General features: G+C 42.3%; 1 protein-coding gene across 1 annotated transcript in view; it reads left to right on the top strand.

The window, feature by feature from the left end:
• The window catches only part of FIG4 (FIG4 phosphoinositide 5-phosphatase), a 171,050-nt gene extending 156,908 nt beyond the window's left edge, over positions 1–14,142 (top strand). The window contains exon 23 of the mRNA XM_027551237.1: positions 13,782–14,142. Within this exon, the coding sequence (XP_027407038.1) occupies positions 13,782–13,959 (178 nt within the window). The 3' untranslated portion in view covers positions 13,960–14,142. The remainder of the gene's footprint in view (positions 1–13,781) is intronic.
• Positions 14,143–27,039: the final 12,897 nt, after the last annotated feature.

Below are 27,039 nucleotides of genomic sequence, written 5' to 3'. Positions count from 1 at the left end.
TTTGCTTGAGATTTGTATTTCTGCAAGCTTCCAGGGTATTCTGGTGTAACCAGAAATTTGGAACCCACTACAGATGAGATTCACAATTCACCTGGCCGGGGGTGGGGTGGGGAGAGAATGTTCCTTTCAGTGCTGACATCCATTATAAAATCACAGAGGCCTATTCTTCCCCTTTCCCTCCCTGAACAAGTCAGCCCTAAAGCCATCAGTTGGAGCAGAGCAAGGGGAGGCAGCCTGTGACAGCCTTTCGGAGCCCAGCTGGATTGACAAGGGCATCCTACAGAGGACAGATCCCGTATGCGGAGTTCAGGCCTGAGTGTGTGAGGCTGGCATCCATGGGTAGGGGCAGGCTGAACAGGGAGCAGTGGGTGTGAGTATCCATGTAGAGGGGTGGCCTGGGGCCCAAGGGGATAAAGAAGGCATTCATGAGGGTGGTGTCTCTGAGAAGGGAGTCAGTGCCTGAATAGAAGGCGTCTTTGGCTTCCCTAGTGGCTCACATGGTAGAGAGTCTGCCTGCAATGCGGGAGACCCGGGTTTGATTCCTGGATCGGGAAGATCCCCTGGAGAAGGAAATGGCAACCCACTCCAGTATTCTTGCCTGGGAAATCCCATGGACAGAGGAGCCTGGCAGCCTACAGTCCATGGGGTTGCAAAGAGTCTGACACAACTGAGCAACTAATACTTTGTGGGGGAAGGGGTGGATGCAGTGGTGATGGGAGGCTGTTTATATATGCAGGAATGAATTAAAGAAATATAATAAAGGTAAGGGGAACCATGTTTCTCACTGTTGGACAAGGAGGTCACTAATATGCAAAGGGAGAAGGACAGAATAAACCCAGAAAGAAAGTGAACTCCCCATGGACTACACAGTCCCTGGAATTCTCCAGGCCAGAACACTGGAGTGGGTAGGCTTTCCCTTCTCCAGGGGATCTTCCCAACCCAGGGATTGAGCCCAGGTTTCCCGCATTGCAGGCAGATTCTTTACCAGCTGAGCCACAGGGGAAGCCCAAGAATACTGAAGTGGGTAAGTCTATCCCTTCTCCAGGGGATCTTCCCAACCCAGGAATCGAACCAGGGTCTCTTGCATTGCAGGCAGATTCTTTACCAATTGAGCTATGAAGGAAGCCCCAGAGTACCCTACAATTAGAGATATGAGTATGAACTTATGGATTTAAGATATAAATCTATACTTATATTATACTTACAAATATATACATTTATCTTATAGAGTATATAAAATATATGTGGCATATATTTGTAGATACATATGTGTATGTTTGCATGGTTGTATATATTTACATATATGAATATATTTAAATGGATATATGTCCTTTGAGTGGGCTTGGGAGCAGTGATATCCATTGGTAGTAGGTACACCCAGTGCCCACTCCTTGGCTGTAATACCATTTTCCACTAAAAAGAACCAGAGGTCCTTGGAGAAACGACTGATTTCAGGGCTGGGGCAGGCAGAGAACATGATGAGTTTAGAACATCTTGTGCCAGAAATCAAAGACATACTTAAAGAATGATGAGGACATGTCCAGAGAACACAGGAACCAGGCTGAAAGGACTCAGGTGAAATTTGAAACAGTTTGAACATTAAAACAAATAATGACAGTAATACACTATATCCTATCCAATAAGATAGAAATCCAAGACCTCATACTGAGAACAATAAATGAAACTTTGACGGAATATTTACATAGTTTCAAAGCATCTCCCACAAAATATTCATTAATTAAAAGAGAGAGAAAAAAAGAGCAACTTCACAATGGAAAATCCCAGAAGATTCTACTTTAATCAAGGGACTAAAATAAAGATGACTAGTAATGACATGAATTGAAATTGTGTGTCACGCGACAGACTGTACTGAAAAGCACCCACCATCACTTCTATGACATTCTTGCCTGTATGCATTATGTACCGGGAGCCAACAAACATTTGTTTTTGTCACAGTTTCTGGGGTCAGGAATCTGAGAGTGGCTTCATTGGGTGACTCTGGTTTTAGGTCTGTTACAGGGTTAAAGTCCAGCTGTCGAACGATAGACATCTTGGGGTTTAACCAGGCCTGAAGAATCCACCTCCATGCTCACTCACATGGTTGGCAGGCCTCAGTTTCTCCTGGCTGTTGGCTAGACGCTTCAGTTCCTTGCCATCTGGGCCTCTATGTAGGACTGCTCACAACATGACGTTTGCTTGCCCCAGAACAAGTGATCCAAGAAATCACTTCCGTAACCTAACCACTTTGGCTCTATGCTCTTGCTTACAAAGACCTACTCTGGTACCATGTGAAAGGAGACTCGTGAGGGTTTGAATAATAGGCGTGCATGTGCTAGGTTCTTTCAGTCATGTCTGATTTTTAGTGACCCTGTGGATTGTAGCCCGCCAGGCTCTTCTGTCCATGGGATTCTCCAGACAAGAATACTGGAGTGGATTGCCGTGCCCTCCTCCAGGGGACCTTCCTGAACCAGGGATCAAACCTGAGTCTCTTATGTCTCCTGCACAGGTTTTTTACTACTAGTGCCGCCTGGAAAATCCTTGAATAATAGGAAGTGGGGCCAATTTGAAGGCTGGCTATGAAACTGCCAATAATAATCATGACAAACTCAGATACGGAGCTGTTCTACAGAATCACTGATCTATATTCTTCAGTGTCAACGTCATGAAAATCAAGGAAGAGACTGGGGAACTGTTGCAGAATGAAGGAGACTAAAGAGACATGACCACCAACCGCAGTGTGAAATGCTGGACTAGTTCCCTTTGAGATTAAGAACATTGGAGGACACTAGCAAAAGTTTTCGTGGGGTTGAAGGATTAGCTGGAAGCAGTGGATTAATGTTAATTTCCTGATTTTACTAGATTGTACTATTATTTTATAGAATAATGTTATTTATAGAAAACACCCATTCAAACGTTAGGGAGAGATAGGAAAGCAGGTTTGTAACTTACTCTCAAAAGGTTTGGGGCAGGAGGGATGTATTCTTTATTCTTTTACTGCAACTCTGAGAGAAGATACTAAGAAGAGGTGGCAAGAATACACAGAACTGTACAAAAAAGATCTTCATGACCCAGATAATCATGATGGTGTGATCACTCACCTAGAGCCAGACATCCTCAAAAGTGTGAAGTCAAGTGGGCCTTAGAAAGCATCACTACGAACAAAGCTAGTGGAGGTGATGGAATTCCAGTGGAGCTATTTCAAATCCTGAAAGATGATGCTGTGAAAGTGCTGCACTCAATATGCCAGCAAATTTGGAAAACTCAGCAGTGGCCACAGGATTGGAAAAGGTCAGTTTTCATTCCAATCCCAAAGAAAGGCAATGCCAAAGAATGCTCAAATACTGCACAATTGCACTCATCTCACACACTAGTAAAGGAATGCCCAAAATTCTCCAAGCCAGGCTTCAGCAATACGTGAATTGTGAACTCCCTGATGTTCAAGCTGGTTTTAGAAAAGGCAAAGGAACCAGAGATCAAATTGCCAACATCCACTGGATCATAGAAAAAGCAAGAGAGTTCCAGAAAAAAACATATATTTCTGCTTTATTGACTATGCCATAGCCTTTGACTGTGTGGATCACAATAAACTGTGGGAAATTCTTCAAGAGATGGGAATACCAGACCACCTGACCTGCCTCCTAAGAAACCTATATGCAGGTCAGGAAGCAACAGTTAGAACTGGTCATGGAACAACAGACTGGTTCCAAATAGGAAAAGGAGTACGTCAAGGCTGTATATTGTCACCCTGCTTATTTAACTTATATGCAGAGTATATCATAAGCAACGCTGGGCTGGAGGAAGCACAAGCTGGAATCAAGATTGCCAGGAGAAATATCAATAACCTCGGATATGCAGATGACACCACCCTTATGGCAGAAAGTGAAGAGGAACTCAAAAGCCTCTTGATGAAAGTGAAAGAGGAGAGTGAAAAAGTTGGCCTAAAGCTCAACATTCAGAAAACTAAGGTCATGGCATCTGGTCCCATCACTTCACTGGAAATAGATGGGGAAACAGTGGAAACAGTGTCAGACTATTTTTTTGGGCTCCAAAATCACTGCAGATGGTGATTGCAGCCATGAAATTAAAAGATGCTTACTCCTTGGAAGGAAAGTTATGACCAACCTAGATAGCATAGTCAAAAGCAGAGACATTACTTTGCCAGCAAAGGTCCATCTAGTCAAGGCTATGGTTTTTCCAGTGGTCATGTATGGATGTGCGAGTTGGACTACAAAGAAAGCTGAGCACTGAAGAATTGATGCTTTTTAACTATGGTGTTGGAAAAGACTCTTGAGAGTCCCTTGGACTGCAAGGAGATCCAACCAGTCCATCCTAAAGGAGATCAGTCCTGGGTGTTCATTGGAAGGACTGATGCTGAAGCTGAAACTTCAATACTTTGGCCACCTCATGCGAAGAATTGACTCACTGGAAAAGACCCTGATGCTGGGAGGGATTGGGGGCAGGAGGAGAAGGGGACGCCAGAGGATGAGATGGCTGGATGGCATCACTGACTCGATGGACATGAGTTTGGGTGAACTCTGGTTGTTGGTGATGGACAGGGAGGCCTGGTGTGCTGCGGTTCATGGGGTTGCAAAGAGTCGGACACAACTGAGCCACTGAACTGAACTGTACTTGGATCTATAAATAACTTTTCTCTTTTGTTGATGTGGCTTTTAGGCTTAGGCATAAAATCCTAACTTTGGTGAGACTGCAGTGCTTTTCTGGCTGGCCTGTCACTCATATGCCTCCCTGACACATTGAAGGCAGAGATGTGTTAGAGAAACACAGTAGGTTTTGCTGTCCTCACACTCCATACCCAATGGCACCTACTCCTCTCCTATCAAAATCTACAAAGACCTAATCTGTCTAAGGAGTTGAGATTCCTTACTGCTGAGCCTTTGAAGGGCCTTATATATAGACAGTGCCTCCTGCTCCCTGGGTCTGCAAGGTTGTGCATTTTATGTTCCATCAGCACAGATTATATTCTTCAGTTCCTTCGCATCACACCTCTTGCTTCTTCTAATGGTGGGTTATATAGGGACTGGCATTATTGTCATCTTTGCTTTAATGCATTTTAACCTGCTTGTGAAATTTTGAACATCCCTTCCAGTGTCCCTGCTGGAGGACAGTCCAGTCATCCCATTATAATAGCAGCTGTTAAAAGAGTTTGGAATGTGTTTGGATTTGAAGGAATCAGATTTGTAGACTATTCTGTATCATGTTCATGCCAGCTGTCAACGGCATAACAAGACTGAAAATTTAATTGGACTTTGGGGAAGTCATGCATTAGGTTCATAGCATTTTGTGTGTGTAAGATAGAATTCCTGTCAAGAAATAATTTTTCTTTTTAATTTTTACCTTGATGATGTTTAGAATGTTATCAGCAGCTAATAAAATGGTGTCATGTCCTAATGCGTAGATAAGTGCTTGGCCCTCAAGCCTGTGGCCTTAACTTTGTGATTTCATGTATGTCTACCCAAAGATACATGAGAGTGCCCTTGGGGTCAGTCACTCAGTCAACTTTTTGTGACCCCAAGGACTGTAACCTGCCAGGTTCCTCTGTCCATGGAATTCTCCAGTCTAGAATACTGGAGTAGGTAGCCATTCCTTTCTCCAGGGGATCTTCCCAACCCAGGGATCGAACTGAGGTCTCCTGCATTGCAGGCAGATTCTTTACCATCTGAGCCACCAGGGAAGCCTGTGGAGGGGAAGGCAGCAAATGTGCTTACCCATATCTCCAACATTGAACCTGGCTTGACAGGGTATTTAAAAGTGAATTACATAGGCAGAGCCTGCCTCCCAGGATATAGGAACATCTTTTGCCTTTCGTTTTATTACAAGTGGTTTGAAGATTGATGCATTCCTCTTGATTTCAGCCCATTTAGTGAATTTGTTGATCTAAGTCATTGTTATGGGTTTCCCAGGTGGCATTAGTAGTAAAGAATCCATCTGCCAATGCAGGAGACTTAAGAGATGCGGGTTCGATCCCTGGCTCAGGAAGATCCCCTGGAGGATGGCATGGAAACCCACTCCAGGATTCTTGCCTGGAGAATCCCACGGACAGAGGAGCCTGGCGGGCTACAGTCTAAAGGGTCACAAAGAGCAAGCAATAAGTAGCATAAATGGGCGATTTATGGGCAATTAGAACACACCCCTCCTGCCTCACTCTTGTTTCTTGAGCTTTGATAATTTTGTGCCACTAGAAAGCACCTCAGCTTCCCCTGAGGGAAGTGGACAGTGTCCTAGATAGGACATAAAGCCCCTGTTGTCTTTATGGGTTATCTGAGGAAAGGAGCTTAAAATTTGCCAGACTTCTGTTGGGGAATCCTACCTCCGTATCATCCAGAGTAAACCAAATCATACTGCATTCAGATTCTGAATTTAGAAATTCAAGATAAAATCATCTTCCTTAACCAGACATCATTCATGCATTCAGGGAATAATTATTAAATGTTTACTGTATGCCAGATACTCTTCTGGGCATTGGGGATAAAGGTAAACAAGAGAGAATTCACATTCTTGAAAGTATATAAACAATAAAATGTGTTTAGAAAGAGATACTCAGAATTCCCGAGGGAAAAAAAAAAATAGCAGGAAAGAGTTTCTAGAAAAGTCCAGTTGAACTTTCTATAATGATGGAAATGTTCTATACTGTACTTTCCAGTGCAGTAGCCACTAGCTGCATGTGGTTTTAAGGAACTTGAAATGTGGTTATTGCTACTGAGGAATTTTAAATTGTATTTAATATAAGTATAAATGGCCACATGTGGCTAATGGCTACCATATTAGACAAGCATGGTTTGAGAGCTATATTTTGGACTTAGGTGTCTATACTTGTACACAGAATGGGAGTAATATTCAGCAGTATCTTGATTTTTTTTTTTTAACTCAAAGAACCAAACACATTCTCACTGTATCATCTTTGTAGAACAGATTCATGACTAGACTTCAGTGTTTGAGTACTTAGTTGGAAAGATACAAGATCAAGCAACCTAATAAGGAAGCTTAAGAGAAGCAATGGATGGTCACAAAAAGATGTTAGAATGGTACCCACAAACTGAAGACTAAAGGCTCTGAGCAGTATTAAAAGCTTGAAAGAGAGAAAATCACTGCATGGCAATGTGTGCCATAGGCCCCTCTCTGCCAGGAAAGTAATAAGGGATGTTATTTCCTAATAAAAATTACAAGGCCGGCAGAAAGAGAATTAGAATAAGAAAGGGTTCGTGCTTTCTTATTCTTTTAAGACATTTGCTGAGGTTTTTGCCCCACTGAGACCAGAGCATCTGATTAACTTTGATCCTGCCCTGAGGAATGACCTAATGGCCATTGTCTGCAAGTAAGGCTGTTGGACAGGGTCTTACATAAGGGCCTCTTCAACTGAAATATTCTTTTAATTTTGTCAGTCATGAGCAACAGAGAACCATTTGGTGATGTGAAAACAGCAACTTGGGAAAACTTGGTGTTTGTAGTAGCAACAGGGGGGAAATATATCCTGTTTTTAGAACCATTACTAAATTTTCTGGAAAAGTCAAATGGATTTGGTGTGTGACAAAATGCTCATTGTAGAAAAAGTATAAGATTTTAGCATATTGGAAAAGTATCACAAGTATAAGATTATTGAAATTATTCAAGTATTGTCTAATTCTTCTATGACCAACCACAAATCATCATGACATTACTAAATCCAGAAAGCAGTTCAATCTGACCAGTTAAATATTTTCTTGTCAAATCAACAAATGCTTCAGTTCAGTCACTGAGTCATGTCCAACTCTTTGCGACTCCATGAACCGCAGCATGCCAGGCCTCCCTATCTATCACCAACTGCAGGAGTCTACCCAAACCCATGTCCATTGAGTCAGTGATGCCATCCAACCATCTCATCCTCTGTTGTCCCCTTCTCCTCCTGCCCTCAATCTTTCCCAGCATCAGGGTCTTCTCAGATGAGTCAGCTCTTCCCATCAGGTGGCCAAAATATTGGTAGGAATGGCACCCCACTCCAGTACTCTTGCCTGGAAAATCCCATGGACAGAGGAGGCTGGAAGGCTACAGTCCATGGGGTCGCTGAGGGTCGGACATGACTGAGCGACTTCACTTTCACTTTTCACTTTCATGCGTTAGAGAAGGAAATGGCAACCCACTCCAGTGTTCTTGCCTGGAGAATCCCAGGGACGGGGGAGCCTGGCGGGGAGCCTGGTGTCTAACTTGGAGCCTGGTGTCTAACAGCCTAACTTGGGCTGCCGTCTGTGGGGTCGCACAGAGTCGAACACGACTGAAGTGACTTAGCAGCAATATGTTTAAGTTAGAAAAGTCATCAATAGGAACTTTTAAAGGGACTCAAACATTAGTTATGCATCCAAGTATAAGGTACAGATATTTTAGTACACGGTCACATTATAAGCAAACAAGTAAGAGCATATTTAAGAAAGGGCATAAGGACTTCCCTGTGGCCCAGTGGCTAAGACTCCACATTCCCAATGTAGGGAGCCCATGTTCGATCCCTAGTCAGGGAACTAGATCCCACATGGCACAGTGAAAATTGAAGATCCTGTGTGTTGCAACTAAGGCTCAGGGCAGCCAAATAAATATATTTAGTTTAGAAAGAAAGAAGATAGGCATAAAAGGGCACCAATAAGCATCTTCTTTAAAAACATGTAGTATGTCTAATGAATTTCTGCCTAAAGTGTTTCTTGTGTGTGTGTGTGTGCACGTGTGTGCTCAGTTGTGTCTGACTCTTTACTACCCCAGTCACTGTAGCCCACCAGGCTCCTCTGGCCTTGGAGTTTTCCAGGCAAGAATACTGGAGTGTGTTGCCATTTCCTACTCCAGGGGATCTTCCCAACCCAGGTATCAAACCCATGTCTCCTGCATTGACAGGTGGATACTTTACCTCTGCGAAGCAGTTAAGGCTAAGTATCATAATCTTCGGTGCACTGAGTGGGTTCAGCAGTGCATAAATGAATTAGTTAAGAATGCAACATTCCTTGAGGGGAGATACAGAGACCCCCTGAAAATGGGCCTTGGTTTTGTAGATAAGAGAAATGAGCCTGCAAATTTGTAATAATATTTCATCTCCGAAAAGACTACTAGGATTTGAATAGGACTGTGAGGACAAGCCAAAAACAATAATTCTGTTAATGGACAGGAGAGAAACATGGAACCTTTTTTTCCACTATGAAAGCACAATAATAAGCCGTCTCTCTCTACTGGAATGAGTAAGAAAATAGTCTCATAATTTCCACATCACTTAGTGTTGAAATACTGGTCTTTTTACTCATAAACAAAGGCCGTTTAAGCTAATAAAAAGACTAATGGAAGTGTTATTGGGATTACCTCCATCCCTTTCCAGTGCCCTCAGAGACAAGGTGCCTGCCAGCACCCCCTTGTGAGGGTCTTGGATGGTTTTATGTTTCTTCCTTGCCTTGCATAAGCCAACAGAGAAATCAAGTGTCTCCTCATTAGGAAATGGAATATTGCTACTTATATCTTTACAGTTAAGTGTTAAATGATGCCTGCTCAATGTAGGGCTGGTGGTAGGACATCATTTAAGAAGAAATTCCTACTTTAAAATGTTCAGTGCTGTTGACTGACTGCGAATAAGATTTTATTTAGCATTTTAAATCACAGTTTGATCTCAGACCAAAGATTCTCAACCTTTCAATTCAGTTCAGTCGCTCAGTTGTGTCTGACTCTTTGTGACCCCATGAACCACAGCATGCCAGGCCGCCCTGTCCATCACCAACTCCCAGAGTTCACCCCACCTATGTCCATTGAGTCGGTGATGCCATCTAACCATCTCATCCTCTGTCGTCCCCTTCTCCTCCTGCCTTCAATCTTTTCCAACATCAGGGTCTTTTCAAATGAGTCAGCTCTCGCATAAGGTGGCCAAAATACTGGAGTTTTAATATTGGTCCTTCCAATGAACACCCAGGACCGATTTCCCTTAGGATGGACTGGTTGGATCTCCTTGTAGTCCAAGGGACTCTCTAGAGTCTTCTCCAACACCACAATTCAAAAGCACCAATTCTTCGGCGCTCAGCTTTCTTCACAGTCCAACTCTCACATCCATACATGACCACTGGAAAAACCATAGCCTTGACTAGATGGACCTTTGTTGACAAAGTAATGTCTCTGCTTTTCAATATGCTGTCTAGGTTGGTCATAACTTTCCTTCCAAGAGTAAGCATCTTTTAATTTCATGGCTGCAATCACCATGTGCAGTGATTTTGGAGCCCAAAATATAATGAGTAGCAAAATCACCTGGAGGGCCCATTACTGAACACCTTTGCTGGGCCTCATCCCCGGAGTGTCTGACTCAGCAGGCCTGGAATAGGGCCTGAGAATTTGTATTTCTAGCACATTCCCAGGTGGCACAGATGCCGCTGGTCTGGTGACCATACCTGAAGAGCCACTGCCTAAAGACCAGGAAGAGCTCATCGGGATAAATTTCTTGATGTGCAAGTACAATGAGGAAACAAAGGGTTTTTTGTAAATCCCTTTCTTCCCATTCCTCTTTCTGATCGTGCCAAAAGTATTGGGTATGTCTTAAGCTCCTTTCTGGCCCAAATCCAATAAGAAACATTCTAACATTACAATTTCATTGTTTAATATAGACTTTGAATCTTGTCTGAATGAAAAAGATAAAAGGGCTGATTGATGCGTTTTCTGACTCCCTATATTGTTTTGAAACCACACTGAGGTAGTGCTGGAGCCCTAAACCCACCTGCCACTCAATCTGATACCATTAAAAGCTGAGGTTGGACATTTCATATTTCCCATCTTTGTAATGCGTTTTCCATTATTCCACACGGCAGTGACACTGTTTACTGAGAAGTAGAGTGAGGACTCCTGATAAAAAAAAAAAAAACTCTAGGCACTGGGTGGAAGCGGCTGTTCCGTGGCCCCAGTCGTGGTTGACCGGCTCTGCTGCTCTCCCTCCAGCCTGCCCACCCGGGTACTCGGCTGAGCTTCTGAAGGACAAAACAATGACCTGGATTCTCCCTTTCTCACTTGCATTAAGGTTTGGTACCTCTCTGGTGTGATGCCAGCCAGAAAGCTCTTGGTTAATGTACACAGGGTTCCAGGCTTCAAAGCACAGAAACCATTAGTTCCATTTTTAAATTGACTTCAAGTGTCTCATCTGTAAAATGGAGGATGTAGATGCTAGACAGGTATGGATGGTGTGGTACAGAGGTGTTGCTGTGGCTGGCACTTTGATGGCAATCTCTAAAACCACTAATGGAGGAGCCCCTTTTAAGGGTTCAGGTTAAAATGGCTTGACCTTGAATATTATCAACTGTTAAAAGATTTTAGCATCTTGTTTTGAATTGTGTAAATGACTGAGGAGTTGCTCTGTTTTTGTGAGGGAAAATTGAGAAGAGTTCACATATTAATCATCCCAATTATTCCTCATGTTAACCACAGATATTTGAATAACTAACATGTATGGCAAAACCAATACAATATTGTAAAAAAAAAAACAATTATTACAATTGTTATGGTGAATTAATGACTTTTGATGTTACTGCTGTGTTACAGTATGACTTGTTGAAGGCTTGGATGATGGTTGGCATTTTTAGCAATTAAGAATTTTTAAATTAAAAAAAAAAGAAAAGAAAAGCACTGCTGCCAAGCTGGCATTCAAACTGAAATTCAGACATCTCAAGATTCTTTCACCTTGGCCTTTTTTTTTTTTTAAGTAAATCACTACATCCTTTGGTTTTTATTTTCTTATGTAAGGATATAGTCTAAGATTATGTAAAATTATTATAGTGCTTTGGAAAAATAGGAGTATTTCATAAACCATTTACCAAATTTTAGTTTAACTATGTTACCCCCGAGGTCCAACAGTTGAGGTTGACTTCCAGAAAGCACATTCGGCCTTGAGTTATATTTTATTTCAAAGCCATTTTTAAAGCAGAGTATCCAGTCATGGCAGGATGTGTTAGTTTTCTAAAGGCAGAGTACAGGGAGATAACGTGACTTTTTTAGAAGAGTAAGAAAGAGAATAAAGTCACTCAGTCGTGTCTGACTCTTTGGGACCCCATGAACTGTAGCCCGCCAGGCTCCTCTGTCCATGGGATTTTCCAGGCAAGAATACTGGAGTGGGTTGCCATTTCCTTCTTCAAGGGATCTTCTTGACCCAGGTATCAAATCTGGGTCTCCCACACTGCAGGCAGACTCCTTACCATCTGAGCCACCAGGGAAGCCCTAAGTAAGAAAGACCCAAGTTCAACTGTAATGCGTCCTGTGAGAATGGAGGGCTTTACTGTACAGCTCTTGTCTCCGGCTGTGTGTCACTCACTGCACCTGCCTAGTGTCCCACAACATGCTCACATTGCACGTACAGACCTGGCTGCTTCTGAGGCTCATTTCTGCTTCTGACTGCAGGGAATCCCGCCTCCCTGCCCCAGCTTAAGAGTCCCAGCTAACTCAACAGCCAGGCATCTGGGATGCCTTTCTGTTCCCCTGACAAGATGTCCATGAGCATGGTTGAGGTCCCAACTCAGCAGAACAGATCCTCCAGATGTCTTCTCTGTTATCTTAGTACCCTGAAGTGGAGAAGTGTCCCTTCCCCCTGCAGGGCAAGCCCTGGGCTAAGTGGTGGAGTGTGTTGTCATTGTACCCCCAGTCCCTCACAAGGTCTAGCTTAGCATCCTCGCCTACCCATGGCCTCATCTTGACCTTACATGCACACTCACTCTGCAGTGCACCTGATTTGGTGGTTGACTCATTCCTGGAGGGCCCGCCCCCAGCTAAAGATGTAGTAACTAGCAGGTGTTCACACTACGATGAACTAAGGATGTGTCAGGCACCCAGCTACACTTTGACAAGGTCTTTTTTGGAGACGCTGCCTTCCCCAAGGGTGGATGGAAATTTCAAGCACTATGGCAGGCTAGGTGGGGCAGGAATAGAGGGATACTTTTGAATTGAGAAGTTCTTGGGTGCTTTTCAAATCACCGCAGAAAGGAAGGAAGCTGCCTATTACAGATTTCCAACTTTTCATCTAAAAAGCATAAAGCCAGATGTATTTCAGAATTCAGAATTTGGGGGGTGTTAGCGACCTTATAAGAACATCCCCTGCATGATCTGAGGCTGATAACTAAACACATTAATATTCACATGAAATGGGATGACTGTTGCATGTTGTACCACCAGATGAGTTTCAATTGGGTCAGGTTTTGCTGGCAAAATCATGTTTGGTTATTACAGCTTTGAGGATTTCAGAATTGCAGATAAGGAATTATGCTCCGGTAATTGTTAACAATAGTTTACTATTACTGAGCACTAATAGTGTGCCAGGCACCAGGCTAAGGGAGAACTTTACTGATATAAACTCATTTACTCCTGCCATCAATGTGTGAGGTAGAATACATTAGTATCCCCTACTTCACTGATTCCTCCTAAGTCTTCTGTGAAAAAAAAACAAACTACTGGGTATGTACCAGATACCAGGAAAAGGGAGCAAAAAAGTCTGTCCAGCCCCCACTTCAAGTTACTTGAGTCCTGGGAGAGAGGCAGATGGGCACACAGACATGGGTGTGCTCAGAGCTGCAGGAACAGAGGAGGGGGGCCCACCCAGCCTACACAAGGGGAAAGCTCCCTGGGCAGGCACTGTTCTTGCTGTCCTCCATGCAGGGGAGAAAGCCAGCCGAGAGGTCACTACCACTGCTTGTTACTAAGTTCACTGGTTCAAGGTCAGTGACTCTCAAGTTCTCTTGAGGTCACAGGTCCCTGTGCTCCTTTCTTTTCTTTAATGTTGCTCTGTCCTCCCTTCTCTTCTACAGAACACCCATCTCCGCTTTCTCTCAAGACAACATCTATGAGGTTCAGCCTCCAAAAGTAGACCGAAAGTCTACAGAGATCTTCCATGCCCACATCCAGGCCAGTCAAGGTATCATGCAGCCCCTGGGGAAAGAAGACACCTCCATGTACCGAGAATACATCAGGAACCGCTACCTGTGAGGAGAGAGCAGGTCCCCGCAGGGGGCCCAGAAGGGGACCAAAGTCCCACTTACTTGCATTCTAACCTGTTTGTCTCATCTTAAAAAGGTAATTTCCTGTCAGTCCTTTACATCGGAAGGCTTTTACTCTTTTTATAACTGGTTAATTACTAATCATTGGTAATAATAAAGAAATGACTGAATATTTTGCTGTCATTGTCTTTGCTTTATTTTAGAAATACTTTGCTTAGAAATGTGGTTATGTAGTATCACACCATCATGTTTAGACATTAACAGTATTTATTGAAGACCTGCTGTGAGGGTTCCCTGGTGGTCAGTTGGTTAAGAATCTACCCGCCAATGCAGGGGACACAGGTTTGATCCCTGGTCCAAAACATCCCACATGCGGCACAGCAACTAAGCCTGTGTGCCACAACTGCTGAGCCCATGCCCTGGAGCCTGTGATCCGCAACAGGAGAAGCCGGCGTAACGAGGAGCCTGCACGCTGCCACGAACAGTAACTCCCCCGCAACACAGCAACTAGAGAAAGCCCACACTCAGCAATGAAGACCCAAAGCAGCCAAAAATAAATAAATGACTCTTAAAAAAAAAAAAAAGCCTGCTCTATGCCAGGCCCTATGGCAGGTCTGGGAATATCACAGTAAGCAAAACAGGTCCAGACTTTCCTCCTGTGCGACACGAAGGCAGAGTTTTTCTTTGTAGTTAGCACTTCTTAAAATTTATTCTGATGGTTTATGTTAACTTTATGTGTTGATAAAAATTTATTTTGAAAGCCCTTGTTCTTAGGGAATAAACAGTGAAATATTTCTAGATAAAGTGACAGGATGTCAACAAAGTGCTCTCCGGTGGTTCAGGAAAAAAGAACACACAATAAAGCAAATGCAGCAAGATATTAATAATTGGTAAATATGGAAAAGAGCAAAACACAAGTTCTTTGAACTTCTGTAAATATAAAATTACATCAAAATAAAACATTAAAACTGTGTTCCTCTGCATAGCATTTGCAGTAAGCAGTTGCATTACATGATTTGATATTTGATGACCAGTCAGGGTGAACACACAATGTACTTGTATGTTTGTTCTCTGTATCAGTTCAGTTCAGTCACTGAGTCATGTCCCACTCTTTGCAAACCCGTGGACTGCAGCACGGCAGGCCTCCCTGTCTGTCCATCACCAACTCCCAGAGTTTACTGAAACTCATGTCCATTGAGTTGGTGATGCCATCCAATCATCTCATCCTCTGTCGTCCCCTTCTCCTCCTGCCTTCAATCCCTCCTAGCATCAGGGTCTTTTCCAATGAGTCAGTTCTTTGCATCAGGTAGCCAAAGTATTGGAGTTTCAGCTTCACCATCAGTCCTTCCAATGAATATTCAGGACTGATTTCCTTTAGGATGGACTGGTTGGATCTCCTTGCAGTCCAAGGGACTCTCAAGAGTCTTCTCCAACACCACAGTTCAAAGCATCAATTCTTCGGTTTTCAGCTTTCTTTATGGTCCAGCTCTCACATTCATACATGACCACTGGAAAAACCATAGCCTTAACTAGACGGACCTTTGTTGGCAAAGTAATGTCTCTGCTTTTTAATATGCTGTCTAGGTTGGTCATAACTTTTCTTCCAAGGAGTAAGTGTCTTTTAATTTCATGGCTGCAGTCACTATCTGCAGTGATTTTGGAGCCCAAAAAAAATGAAGTCATGCAAAGATGGGCACAATAAAGGACAGAAATGGTATGGACCTAACAGAAGCAGAAGATAAGAAAAGGTGGCAAGAATAAACAGAAAAGGTCTTAATGACCTGGATAACCACAATGATGTGATCACTCACCTAGAGCCAGACATCCTCAAGTGTGAAGTCAAGTGGGCCTTAAGAAGCATTACTGCAAACAAAGCTAATGCAGGTGATAGAACTCCAGCTGAGCTATTTCAAAACCTAAAAGATGATGTTGTGAAAGTGCTGTACTTAATATGCCAGCAAGTTTGGAAAACTCAGCAGTGTCCACAGGACTGGGCAAGATCAGTTTTCATTCCAGTACCAAAGAAGGGCATTGCCAAAGAATTTTCAAACTATCACACAATTGCACTCATTTCACATACCAGCAAGGTAATGCTCAAAATCCTTCAAGCTAGGCTTCAACAGTACATGAACCAAGAATGTACAAGCTGGATTTAGAAAAGGCAGAGGAACTACATATCAAATTGCCAACATTTTTGGATTATAGAAAAAGCAAGAGAATTCCAAAAACAAAAAATCTACTTCTGCTTCATTGACTATGCTAAAGCCTTTGATTGTGTGGATCACGACAAACTGTGGGAAGTTCTTAAAGAGATGGGAATACCACTTTACCTGCGTCCTAAGAAACATGTATGCTGGTTAAGAAGCAACAGTTAGAACCAGACAACGATGGAACTGGATCCAAATTGGGTAAGCAGTATGTCAAGGCTGTATATTGTCACCCTGCTCATTTATCTTACATGCAGAGTGCATCATGCAAAATGCTGGGCTGGATGAAGTCAAGTTGGGATCAAAATTGCTAGGAAAAACATTAATAACCTCAGATATGCAGATGACACCACCCTAATGGCAGAAAGCAAAGAGGAACTAAAGAGCCTCTGGATGAGGATAAAAGAGGAGAGTGGAAAAGCTGGCTTAAAACTCAGCATTCAAAAAACGAAGATCATGGCATCCAGCCCCATCAATTCATGGCAAGTAGAGGGGGAAAAAATGGAAACAGTAACAGACTTTATTTTCTTGAGGTCCAAAATCACTGAGGACAGTGACTGCAGCCATGAAATTAAAAGACACTTACTTCTTGGAAGAAAAGTTATGACAAACCTAGACTGTGAATTCAAAAGAAGAGATATCACTTTGCCAGCAAAGGTCTGTGTAGTCAAAGCTATGGTTTTCCCATTAGTCACATCTATTAGTATGGATGTGAGAGTTGAACCATGAAGAAATTGAGTGCCAAAGAATGGATGCTTTTGAACTATGGTTCTAGAGAAGACTCTTGAGAGTCCCTTGGAGAACAAGAAGAATAAACCAGTCAGTTCTAAAGAAAATCAACCCTGAATATTCATTGGAAGGACTGATGCTGAAACTGAAACTCCAATACTGTGGCCACATGGTGGGAGACCCAACTGATTAGAAAAGACCCTGATGCTGGGAATGATTGAAGGCAGGAGAAGAAGGGGGCGACAGAGGATGAGATGGTTGCGTAGCATCATTGACTCAATGGACATGAGTTTGAGCAAACTCTGGGAGACAGTGAAGGGCAGCACACAGTAAAGCCTGGTGTGTTGCAGTCCATGGGGTTGCAAAGAGTCAAACTAGACTGAACAACAACAGATTGAGTGAGAAGTAAAACTCTCACTGTTTGCAGATGACATGATACTGCTGCTGCTGCTGCTAAGTCGCTTCAGTCATATCCGACTCTGTGCGACCCCATAGACGGCAGACCCCATAGGCTCCTCTGTCCCTGGGATTCTCCAGGCAAGAATACTGGAGTGGGTTGCCATTTCCTTCTCCAATGCGTGAAAGTGAAGTCACTCAGTCGTGCCTGACTCTCAGCGACCCCATGGACTGCAGCCTACCAGGCTCCTCCGTCCATGGGATTTTCCAGGCAACACACAGAAAACTTGAAATATATTATCACAAAATTACTAGAGCTAATAAGTGAATTTAGTAAAGTTGCAGGATACAATATCAGTACACAGAAATCATTAGGATTCCTATACTCTATCAATGGAAAATAAGAAAGAGAAATTAAAGAACCAATCTCATTTACCATTGCAATAAAAAGAATAAAATACCTAGGAATAAGCCTACCTAAGGAGAAGAGGGCAGCAGAGGATGAGATGACTGGATGGCATCTCCAATGCAATGTACATGAAGTTGAGCAAACTCTGGGAGATGCTTAGGGACAGGAAAGCCTGGCATGCTGCAGCCCCTGAGGTCACAAAGTGTTAGACACAACTGGGCAAGCAGTCCAGGAGACAAAAGAGCTGTATACAGAAAACTATTAAGACACTGATCAAAGAAATCAAAGGTGACATAAACAGATGGAGAGATAGTCCATGCTCCTGGGTGGGAAGAATATTGTGAAAATGACTATACTACCAAAAGCAATCTGCAGATTCAATACAATCTCTATCAAATTACCAATGGCATTTTTCACAGAACTAGAATAAAAAATTTCACAATTCATATGAAAACACAAAAGATCTTGAATATCCAAAGTAATATTGAGAAAGAAGAATGGAGCTGGAGGAATCATCCTTCCTGACTTCAGACTACTACAAAGCTACAGTCATTAAGAGAGTATGGTACTGGCACAAAAACAGAAATATAGATCAATGGAAGAAGATAGAAAGCCCAGAGATAAACCCACGCCATCTATGGGCACCTTATGTTTGACAACAGAGGCAAGAATATACAATGGGGAAAAGACAGTCTCTTTAATAAGTGGTGCTGGGAGAACTGGACTGCTGCATTAAAAGAATGAAATTAGAGCACTTCCTAATATATTATGCAAAGATAAACTCAAAATGGATTAAAGACCTAAATGTAAGACTAGAAACTATAAAACTCTTAGAGGAAAACATAGGCAGAACACTGTGTGATATAAATCATAGCAAGATCCTCGAAGACCTACTTCCCAGAGTAATGGAAATAAAAATAAACAGGCAGGACCTAATTAAACTTGAAAGCTTTTGCAGAGCAAAGGAAACTATAAGCAAAGTGAAAAGACATCCCTCAGAATAGGAGAAAATAATAACAAAGGAAACAACTGACAAAGGATTAACTTCCAAATATACAGCAGCTCATACAACTCAATACCAGAAAAACAACACAATCAAAAAGTGGGTAAAAGACCTAAACAGACATTTCTCCAAAGACAACATATAGATAGTTAATAAACACATAAAAAGATGCTCAACATTGCTCATTATTAGAAAAATGTGAATCAAAACTGTGATGAGATATCACTTCTCACCTGTCAGAATGGCCATCATCAAAAAACCAACAAACAATAAATGCTGGAGAGGGTGTGGAGAAAAGAGAACCCTCTTGTACTGTTGGGGAGAATGTAAATTTATACAGCCTCTTTGGAAGACAGTATAGAGATTCCTCTAAAAACTAGGAATAAAACAACAATATGACCCAGTAATCCAATTGCTAGGCATATAATCTGAGGAAACCAAAATTGAAAAATTCACATGTACCCCAATGTTCACTGCAGCACTATGTACAATAGCTGGGACATGGAAGCAACCTAGATGTCCATTGATGGATGAATGGATAAAGAAGCTATGGTACATATACACAATGGAATATCACTCAGCCATAAAAGGAATGCATTTGAGTCAATTCTGATGAGATAGATGAAGCTAGAGCCTATTCTAGAGAGTGAAGTCAGAAAGAGAAAAACAAATATCACATGTTAATGCATATATATATATATATACATGGAATCTAGAAAGATGATACTAATGAACTTTATTTGCAGGGCAGCAATGGAGACACAGACATAGAGAACAGACTTACGGACATAGGCTGAGGAGAGGAAGGACAGGGTGTGAGGAATGGGGAGTGTAGCATAGAACATATACACCACCATATGTAAAACAGTCAATGGGAATTTGCTACATGACAGCCAATGGGAACTCAAATCAGGGCTCTGTAACAGCCTAAGAGGAGTGGGAAGGGGTGGGAGGTGGGAAGGAGGTTCAAGAGGGAGGGGACATATGTATACCTATGGCTGATTCATGTTGATGTATGGCAGAAACCAACACAATATTGTGAAGCAATTAATTATCCTTCAATTAAATTTTTTTTTTTTTTAAAGTAGCTTGCCAAAGATGCTAGGGAAAAAATTCCTTCAGGCTAGGCTTCAGCAGTGTGTGAGCCAAGAACTTCCAGATGTACAACCTTGATTTAGAAAAGGCAAAGGACCAGAAATCAAATTGCCAACATCGATGGATTACAGACAAAGCTAGGGAATTAAAAAAAAAAAAAATCGACTTCTGCTTAATTGACTATGCTAAAGCCTTTGACTGTGTGGATCATAACAAACTTTAGAAAATTGTTAATGAGATGAGAATACTGGACTAACTTACCTGCCTGTTGAGAAACCTGTATGCAGATCAAGAAGCAACAGTTAAAACCAGACTTGGAAAAATGTACTGGTTCAAAACTGGGAAAGGAGTACATTAAGGCTGTGTATTGTCATCCTGCTTACTTAACTTATATGCAGAGTAGATCATGTGAAATGCTGGGCTAGATAAATGACAAACTGGAATCAAGATTGCCAGGAGGAATATCACAACCTCAGATATGCAGATGGTTAACACTCTAATGACAGAAAGTGAAGAGAAACAAAGAGCTTCTTGATGAGGGTGAAGAAAGTGAAAAAGCTGGATTGATACTCAGCATTCAAAAACCTAAGATCATGGCATATGGTCCTATCATTTCATGGCAAATAAATGGGGAAAAATGGAAAGAGTGAAAGAGTTTATTTTCTTGGGCTCCAAAATCAATGTGGACTGTGACTGCAGCCATGAAATTAAAAGGGACTTGCTCCTTGGAAAACCTAGACAAACCTAGACAGCGTATTAAAAAACAGAGACATCTCTTTGCTGACAAAGATCCATATAGTGAAAGCTGTGGTTTTTCCAGTAGTCAAGTACAGATGTGAGAGTTGGTCCCTAAAGAAGGCTGAGCAGCAAAGAATTGATGCTTTCAAACTGTGGTGCTAGAGAAGACTCCTGAGTCCCTTAGACAGCAAGAACAAACCAGTCAAAGAATCCACCTTGAGAACAAGATGGCGGAGGAGTAGGTGGACGTGGAGTACATCTCCCTCCACGGATACATCAGGAAGACACCTTCAGACACAGAAGTACATGCAGAACACCAGCTGAGAGCGGACAGGAGTATCTGACCAGAGGAAAAGAATATATAGAACCAAAACTTGGTAGGATGAAGGAACTAGGGGGAAAAACAGGAATGTTAGTAGGATTGGACCTGTCTTCAGTTGGGGGACAGAAGCAGGAGTCCAGTCCCCACATCGGGGCAATTGTCTGAGTCAGAGGAGAAACATTTAAGGCTGAGAGTGAAACAGCTGATCTGTGGCAGCCTAAATGGAATGAGAATCAGACAGTCCTTGCTGCAGTCATGTATACCCAGGAGAAGGATGAGGGTCCCCTGGAAGGTGCAGCGGCTGGGAGCTAGAGTTTGGGAAGTGTGGAGTGATCCAAGGGCAAAGGCTGCTGTTGACTTTGGAGAGATGGATCAAGGGGAGGTGAGGGAGGAGGTTGTGATGGGAATTGCCTGTTGGAGGAAAGGTGGGCAGCCAAAGAAGCAAGGTGATACTGCTAAGTCATGCATAGGTGGTGGAGCCATCACCATAGCCTCTCTCTCCCCACATGCCAGCATCCACAGCTGAACAATTGAGAGGCTGGCCCATCAAATGCATCTGAGGGCACTGAACTACAGAGTTCAGAAGGTAGGCTGAACTACCCAGGTGCTCCTTTAAGTGACTGATGCGCTAAACTACAGAGTAGGACCCCACTCAGGGTGCCCCTTTAAGTGCCTGATGGGCCAATCTATAGAGTAGGAACCCAGCCTAGGGGCCCCCTCTATGTGCCTGACACACCAAACAACAGAGAAGGACCCCAGGCAAGGGAGCCTTCTAAGTGCCTGAATGGGCAGAGCTATGGAAAAAGACTGGCCAAAGAGGCCTTCTGATCACCAGCTACAAGAGGCTCGAAAAAAGACTCTGATAGGGCCATAACTCCTGTGGCACAGGCAGTCCATGTCCCTGCACACTTGGCGCCGCCCGAGTCCCCGCTACCCAAGCAGCTGCTCCACCTTCATGCTCAACACTTACTGGGGCAGAGCTGCCACAGGCAAAAAAAGCCTTGCGTCTATGCATGCAGGGTCGCTTTGGTAGTGTCTGACTTTGCGACCCTGTAGACTGTGGCCTGCCAGGCTTCTCTGTTGAGGTTTCTCCAGGCAAAAATACTGGAGTGTATTGGCCAATACTGGTTGCCATACCCTTCTAGAGCACTGTATTTCCTGCTGCCCTAGACCCCAACTCTCCTGAGTACCTGGTGCTGCCAGAACCCCTGCAACCCAAGCAGCTGCACCACTTCCACACCTGGCCCTCACAGGAACAAACCGAAGTCCTCCAGTGCGGCCTCAGGAGCAAACCCCAATGGATGACCCACATGCAGAGGTGGAAATAAAACCACAATTGAAACCCAGGGACAGTGTGGCTAAGGAAGAAGACCCCAAACCTCCCCACCAGCTGTACAAGATTCAGAATAAATCCACACGATCAACTAGGCAGACTCTGTGTCTATGGAATACATATGAAAGGTCATTGAGCACTCCCACAAAAGAAAACACACTAGTTTTAATAGCTGTGGACATTGGAGGCAAAAACACATAGGAGTGGACAGGATTAGAGTCTGAGCTGCCCCCACAGGTCCAGAGATCAGCACAGTGTTGAAGGGCATCCTAGGGAGGTGAGGTGGACTGTGACTCCCAGTGACAGAAAGGACTCTGACAGCAGTGACTCAAGAAAAACATCTATTAGTCTTATGTTTTGACTTGCTCTGTAGATTCTTTTGAATTTTTTCTTTTTTCCTTTTTCCCCCCTCTGTTGTAGTTGTTGATTTTGTTGGCAATATGAAACTTAATTAGGCTTTTGTGCTTTTTTTTCCCCCTCAGTCACATTTTTTATTGCTGTTATAAACCTCTGCCTCTGCATTGGGCTTTTGCAGGTCTGTGGAGTTTGCCTCATTTTTTTTTTTTTTTACTTTTAATTTTGAATTGTTTAAACCTATTATTTTTTCTACATTTATTCAATTGTTTGCTTTTCCTACCACTTTTTACCCTTGCAGTTAATCTTTAATGGGTATAAAACTTCTTTATCTACCTCTGTTTAACTTTGCATATCTATTCTTTCTTTTCTTTCCTCTCAACATATTTGTTGGTTTTATTTTCATTGCTTTATTCCCCAATTGGTACCTTTCTCTAGTTCTGTTTTCCAGTTTGTGCTTTAGTTAGTTTTTTTCTGGTAGATATAATTTTTGGTTTCCCTTGTTTGCTGGGTCAATCTATTGTACTTTATTTTTGTTGGACTGTTTTGATTTTGCTTATGGGTGTATATGTATATTTGTATATTCAGTCACAATTTTTCTTATTGTTATAAACCTCTGCCTCTACACTGGGCTTTTGCAGTTGTGTGAAGTTTTATTTTTCCATTTTTTCTTTTCTCTTTATATTTTTAATTTTTTAAAAAACCTATTATATTTTTCTACATTTATGCCTTTGTCTTTCCTATTATTTTCCCCTTGCAGTTAATCTTTAATGTATATCATCTTCTTCATCTACCTCGTTTTAACTTCACATATCAATTCTTTCTTTCTTTTCTGTCCTCACAACATATTTGTTAGTTTTGTTTTCACTGCTTTAGTCCCCATTTGGCACCTTGCTTTAGTTCCATTTTCCAGTTTTTGCTTTAGTTTTGTTCTTAACTGGTAAATAGAATTTTTTATTTACTTTATTCACTAGGTCATTCTACTGTACTTTATTTTTATTGAACTGTTTCACTTTGATCATGGGTGTATACTATATGTGTATATTCCATTATTTTAATTATTATTTGTTTGATTTTGTAACTGCCATTTGTCTCAGGTTCATCTTTGGTTTCTTGTTTTTGGATATTTGTTTTAATCTCACTTAATGCCATAACAAACCACTTGTGGAATCTTCATTCCTGAGCAGAGCTCAGCCCTGAGCCTTTGGAGTGGGAGCACTGACTCCAAAACCCTAGACTACCAGAGAATTGGACTTCCCTGGTGGCTCAGACTACCAGAGAATTAACCCTAGGGAGTATCAAATAGTGAGAACTCACACAAAGGAAACCACTTGAATAAAGACCCAGCATCAGCCAACCACATGTAGCACACCTACTTGTGCAGGACGCCTCATCTAAACAACAAACAAAACACATATAAAACAAAACCAAACCAGCAAAACAAACAAACAAACAATCATCAGCAGACAGGATTACCACCTCACTCAGCCTTGCCCATCAGAGGAAAAACAAACAAACAAAAACTCAGGACAAATCTCACCCTACTAAGTTTACACAAACCAATGGACCAAATTTAGGAGGGCAGAAACCAAAAGGAAGAAAGAATTCAACCTTGAAGCCTGGTAAAAGGAGACCTCAAACACAATACATTAAAAAAATAAATAAAAGGCAGAGAAATGCTACACAAATGAAGGAACAAACTAGAAACACAGAAGTCCAAATAAATGAAGAGGAAATAGGCAAACTACCTGAAAAAGAATTCAGAATAATGATAGTAAAGATGATCAAAAACTTTGAAAACAAAATGGAGAAAATGCAAGAATCAATTAATAAAGACCTAGAAGAATTAAAGAATAAACATACAGACAAATAACACAATTACTGAAATTAAAAATACTCTAGAAGGAATCAATAGCAGAATATCTTAAGCAAAAGAACAAATCTGTGAGCTGGAAGATAAAATGGTGGAAATAACTTTTGAAGAGTAGAATAAAGTAAAAAGAATGAAAAGAACTGAGGATAGTCTCAGAGATCTCTGGGACAATATCAAATGCACCAGCATTCGAATTAGAGTGGTCCCAGAAGAAGAGAAAAAGAAAGGGTATGAGAAAATTTTTGAAGAGATTATAGTTGAAAATTTCCCCAACATGGAAAAGGAAATAGTCAATCAAATCCAAGAGGTACAAAGAGTCCCATACAGGATAAACCCAAGGAGAAACCTGCCAAGACACATACTAATCAAACTAACAGAGACTAAACACAAAGAAAATATTGAAAGCAGCAAGGGAGAACCAACAAGAAACATACAAGTGAAACCCCATATGCTAAACAGCTGATCTTTCAGCAGAAACCCTGCTGGCCAGAAGGGAATGCTGCTGCTGCTGCTAAGTCACTTCAGTCGTGTCCAACTCTGTTTGATCCCATAGACGGCAGCCCACCAGGCTCCCCCATCCCTGGGATTCTCCAAGCAAGAACACGGGAGTGGGTTTCCATTTCCTTCTCCAATGCATGAAAGTGAAAAGTAAAAGTGAAATCGCTCAGTCGTGTCCAACTCCTAGCGACCCCACGGACTGCAGCCTACCAGGCTCCTCTGTCCATGGGATTTTCCAGGCAAGAGTACTGGAGTGGGGTGCCAAATGGCAGGATATATTTAAAATTCAGTTCAGTTTAGTCGCTCAGTCATGTCCAACTCTTTGCGACCCAATGGACTGCAGCACACCAGGCCTCTCTGTCCATCACCAACTCCCAGAGTTTACTCAAACTCATGTCCATTGAGTTGGTGATGCCATCCAATCATCTCATCCTCTATTGTCCCCTTCTCCTCCTGCTCTCAATCTTTCCCACTATCAAGGTCTTTTCAAATAAGTCAGTTTTTCGCATCTAATGGCCAAAGTATTGGAGTTTTAGCTTCACTATCAGTCCTTCCAATGAATATTCAGGACTGATTTTCTTTAGGATGGATCGGTTGGATCTCCTTGCAGTCCAAGGGACTCTCAAGAGTCTTCTCCAACACCACAGTTCAAAAGCATCAATTCTTTGGTGCTCAGCTTTCTTTATAGTCCAACACTCACACCCATACATGACTGCTAGAAAAACCATAGTTTTGGCTAGACAGACCTTGGTTGGCAAAGTAATGTCTCTGCTTTTTATACTGAAAGGGAAAAATCTACAACTGAGATTACTGTAACCAGCAAGGATCTCATTCAAAATTGATGGAGAAATAAAAGGTTTTCAGACAAGCAAAAGTTAAGAGAATTCAGTACTACCAAACCAGCTTTACAATAAACATTAAAGGGACTTATATATTCAAGAAATACAAGAGAAGAAAAAGATCTACAAAATCAACTACAAGCAATTAAGAAAATGGCAATAGGAACATCAGATCAGATCAGATCAGATCAGTCGCTCAGTCATGTCCGACTCTTTGCAACCCCATGAATCGCAGCATGCCAGGCCTCCCTGTCCATCACCAACTCCCGGAATTCACTCAGACTCACATTCATCAAGTCAGTGATGCCATCCAGCCATCTCATCCTCTGTCATCCCCTTCTCTTCCTGCCCCCAATCCCTCCCAGCATCAGAGTCTTTTCCAATGAGTCAACTCTTCGCATGAGGTGGCCAAAGTACTGGACTTTCAGCTTTAGCATCATTCCTTCCAAAGAAATCCCAGGGCTGATCTCCTTCAGAATGGACTGGTTGGATCTCCTTGCAGTCCAAGGGACTCTCAAGAGTCTTCTCCAACACCACAGTTCAAAAGCATCAATTCTTTGGCACTCAGCCTTCTTCACAGTCCAACTCTCACATCCATACATGACCACAGGAAAAACCATAGCCTTGACTAGACGAACCTTTGTTGGCAAAGGATTGTCTCTGCTTTTGAATATGCTATCTAGATTGGTCATAACTTTCCTTCCAAGGAGTAAGCGTCTTTAAATTTCATGGCTGCAGTCACCATCTGTAGTGATTTTGGAGCCCAGAAAAATAAAGTCTGACACTGTTTCCACTGTTTCCCCATCTATTTCCCATGAAGTGGTGGGACTGGATGCCAGGATCTTCATTTTCTGAATGTTGAACTTTAAGCCAACTTTTTCACTCTCCACTTTCACTTTCATCAAGAGGCTTTTGAGTTCCTCTTCACTTTCTGCCATAAGGGTGGTATCATCTGCATATCCGAGGTTATTGATATTTCTCCTGGCAATCTTGATTCCAGCTTGTGTTTCTTCCAGTCCAGCGTTTCTCATGATGTACTCTGCATATAAGTTAAATAAACAGGGTGACAATATACAGCCTTGACGTACTCCTTTTCCTATTTGGAACCAGTCTGTTGTTCCATGTCCAGTTCTAACTGTTGCTTCCTGACCTACATACAAATTTCTCAAGAGGCAGATCAGCTGGTGTGGTATTCCCATCTCTTTCAGAATTTTCCACAGTTGATTGTGATCCACACAGTCAAAGGCTTTGGCATAGTCAAGAAAGCAGAAAT

This window comes from Bos indicus x Bos taurus, chromosome 9, assembly GCF_003369695.1.
Source record: "Bos indicus x Bos taurus breed Angus x Brahman F1 hybrid chromosome 9, Bos_hybrid_MaternalHap_v2.0, whole genome shotgun sequence".
NCBI lineage: Eukaryota > Metazoa > Chordata > Mammalia > Artiodactyla > Bovidae > Bos > Bos indicus x Bos taurus.
The sequence above is the reverse complement of the archived record's forward strand: the minus strand, read 5'-3'. Positions and strand labels throughout refer to the sequence as shown.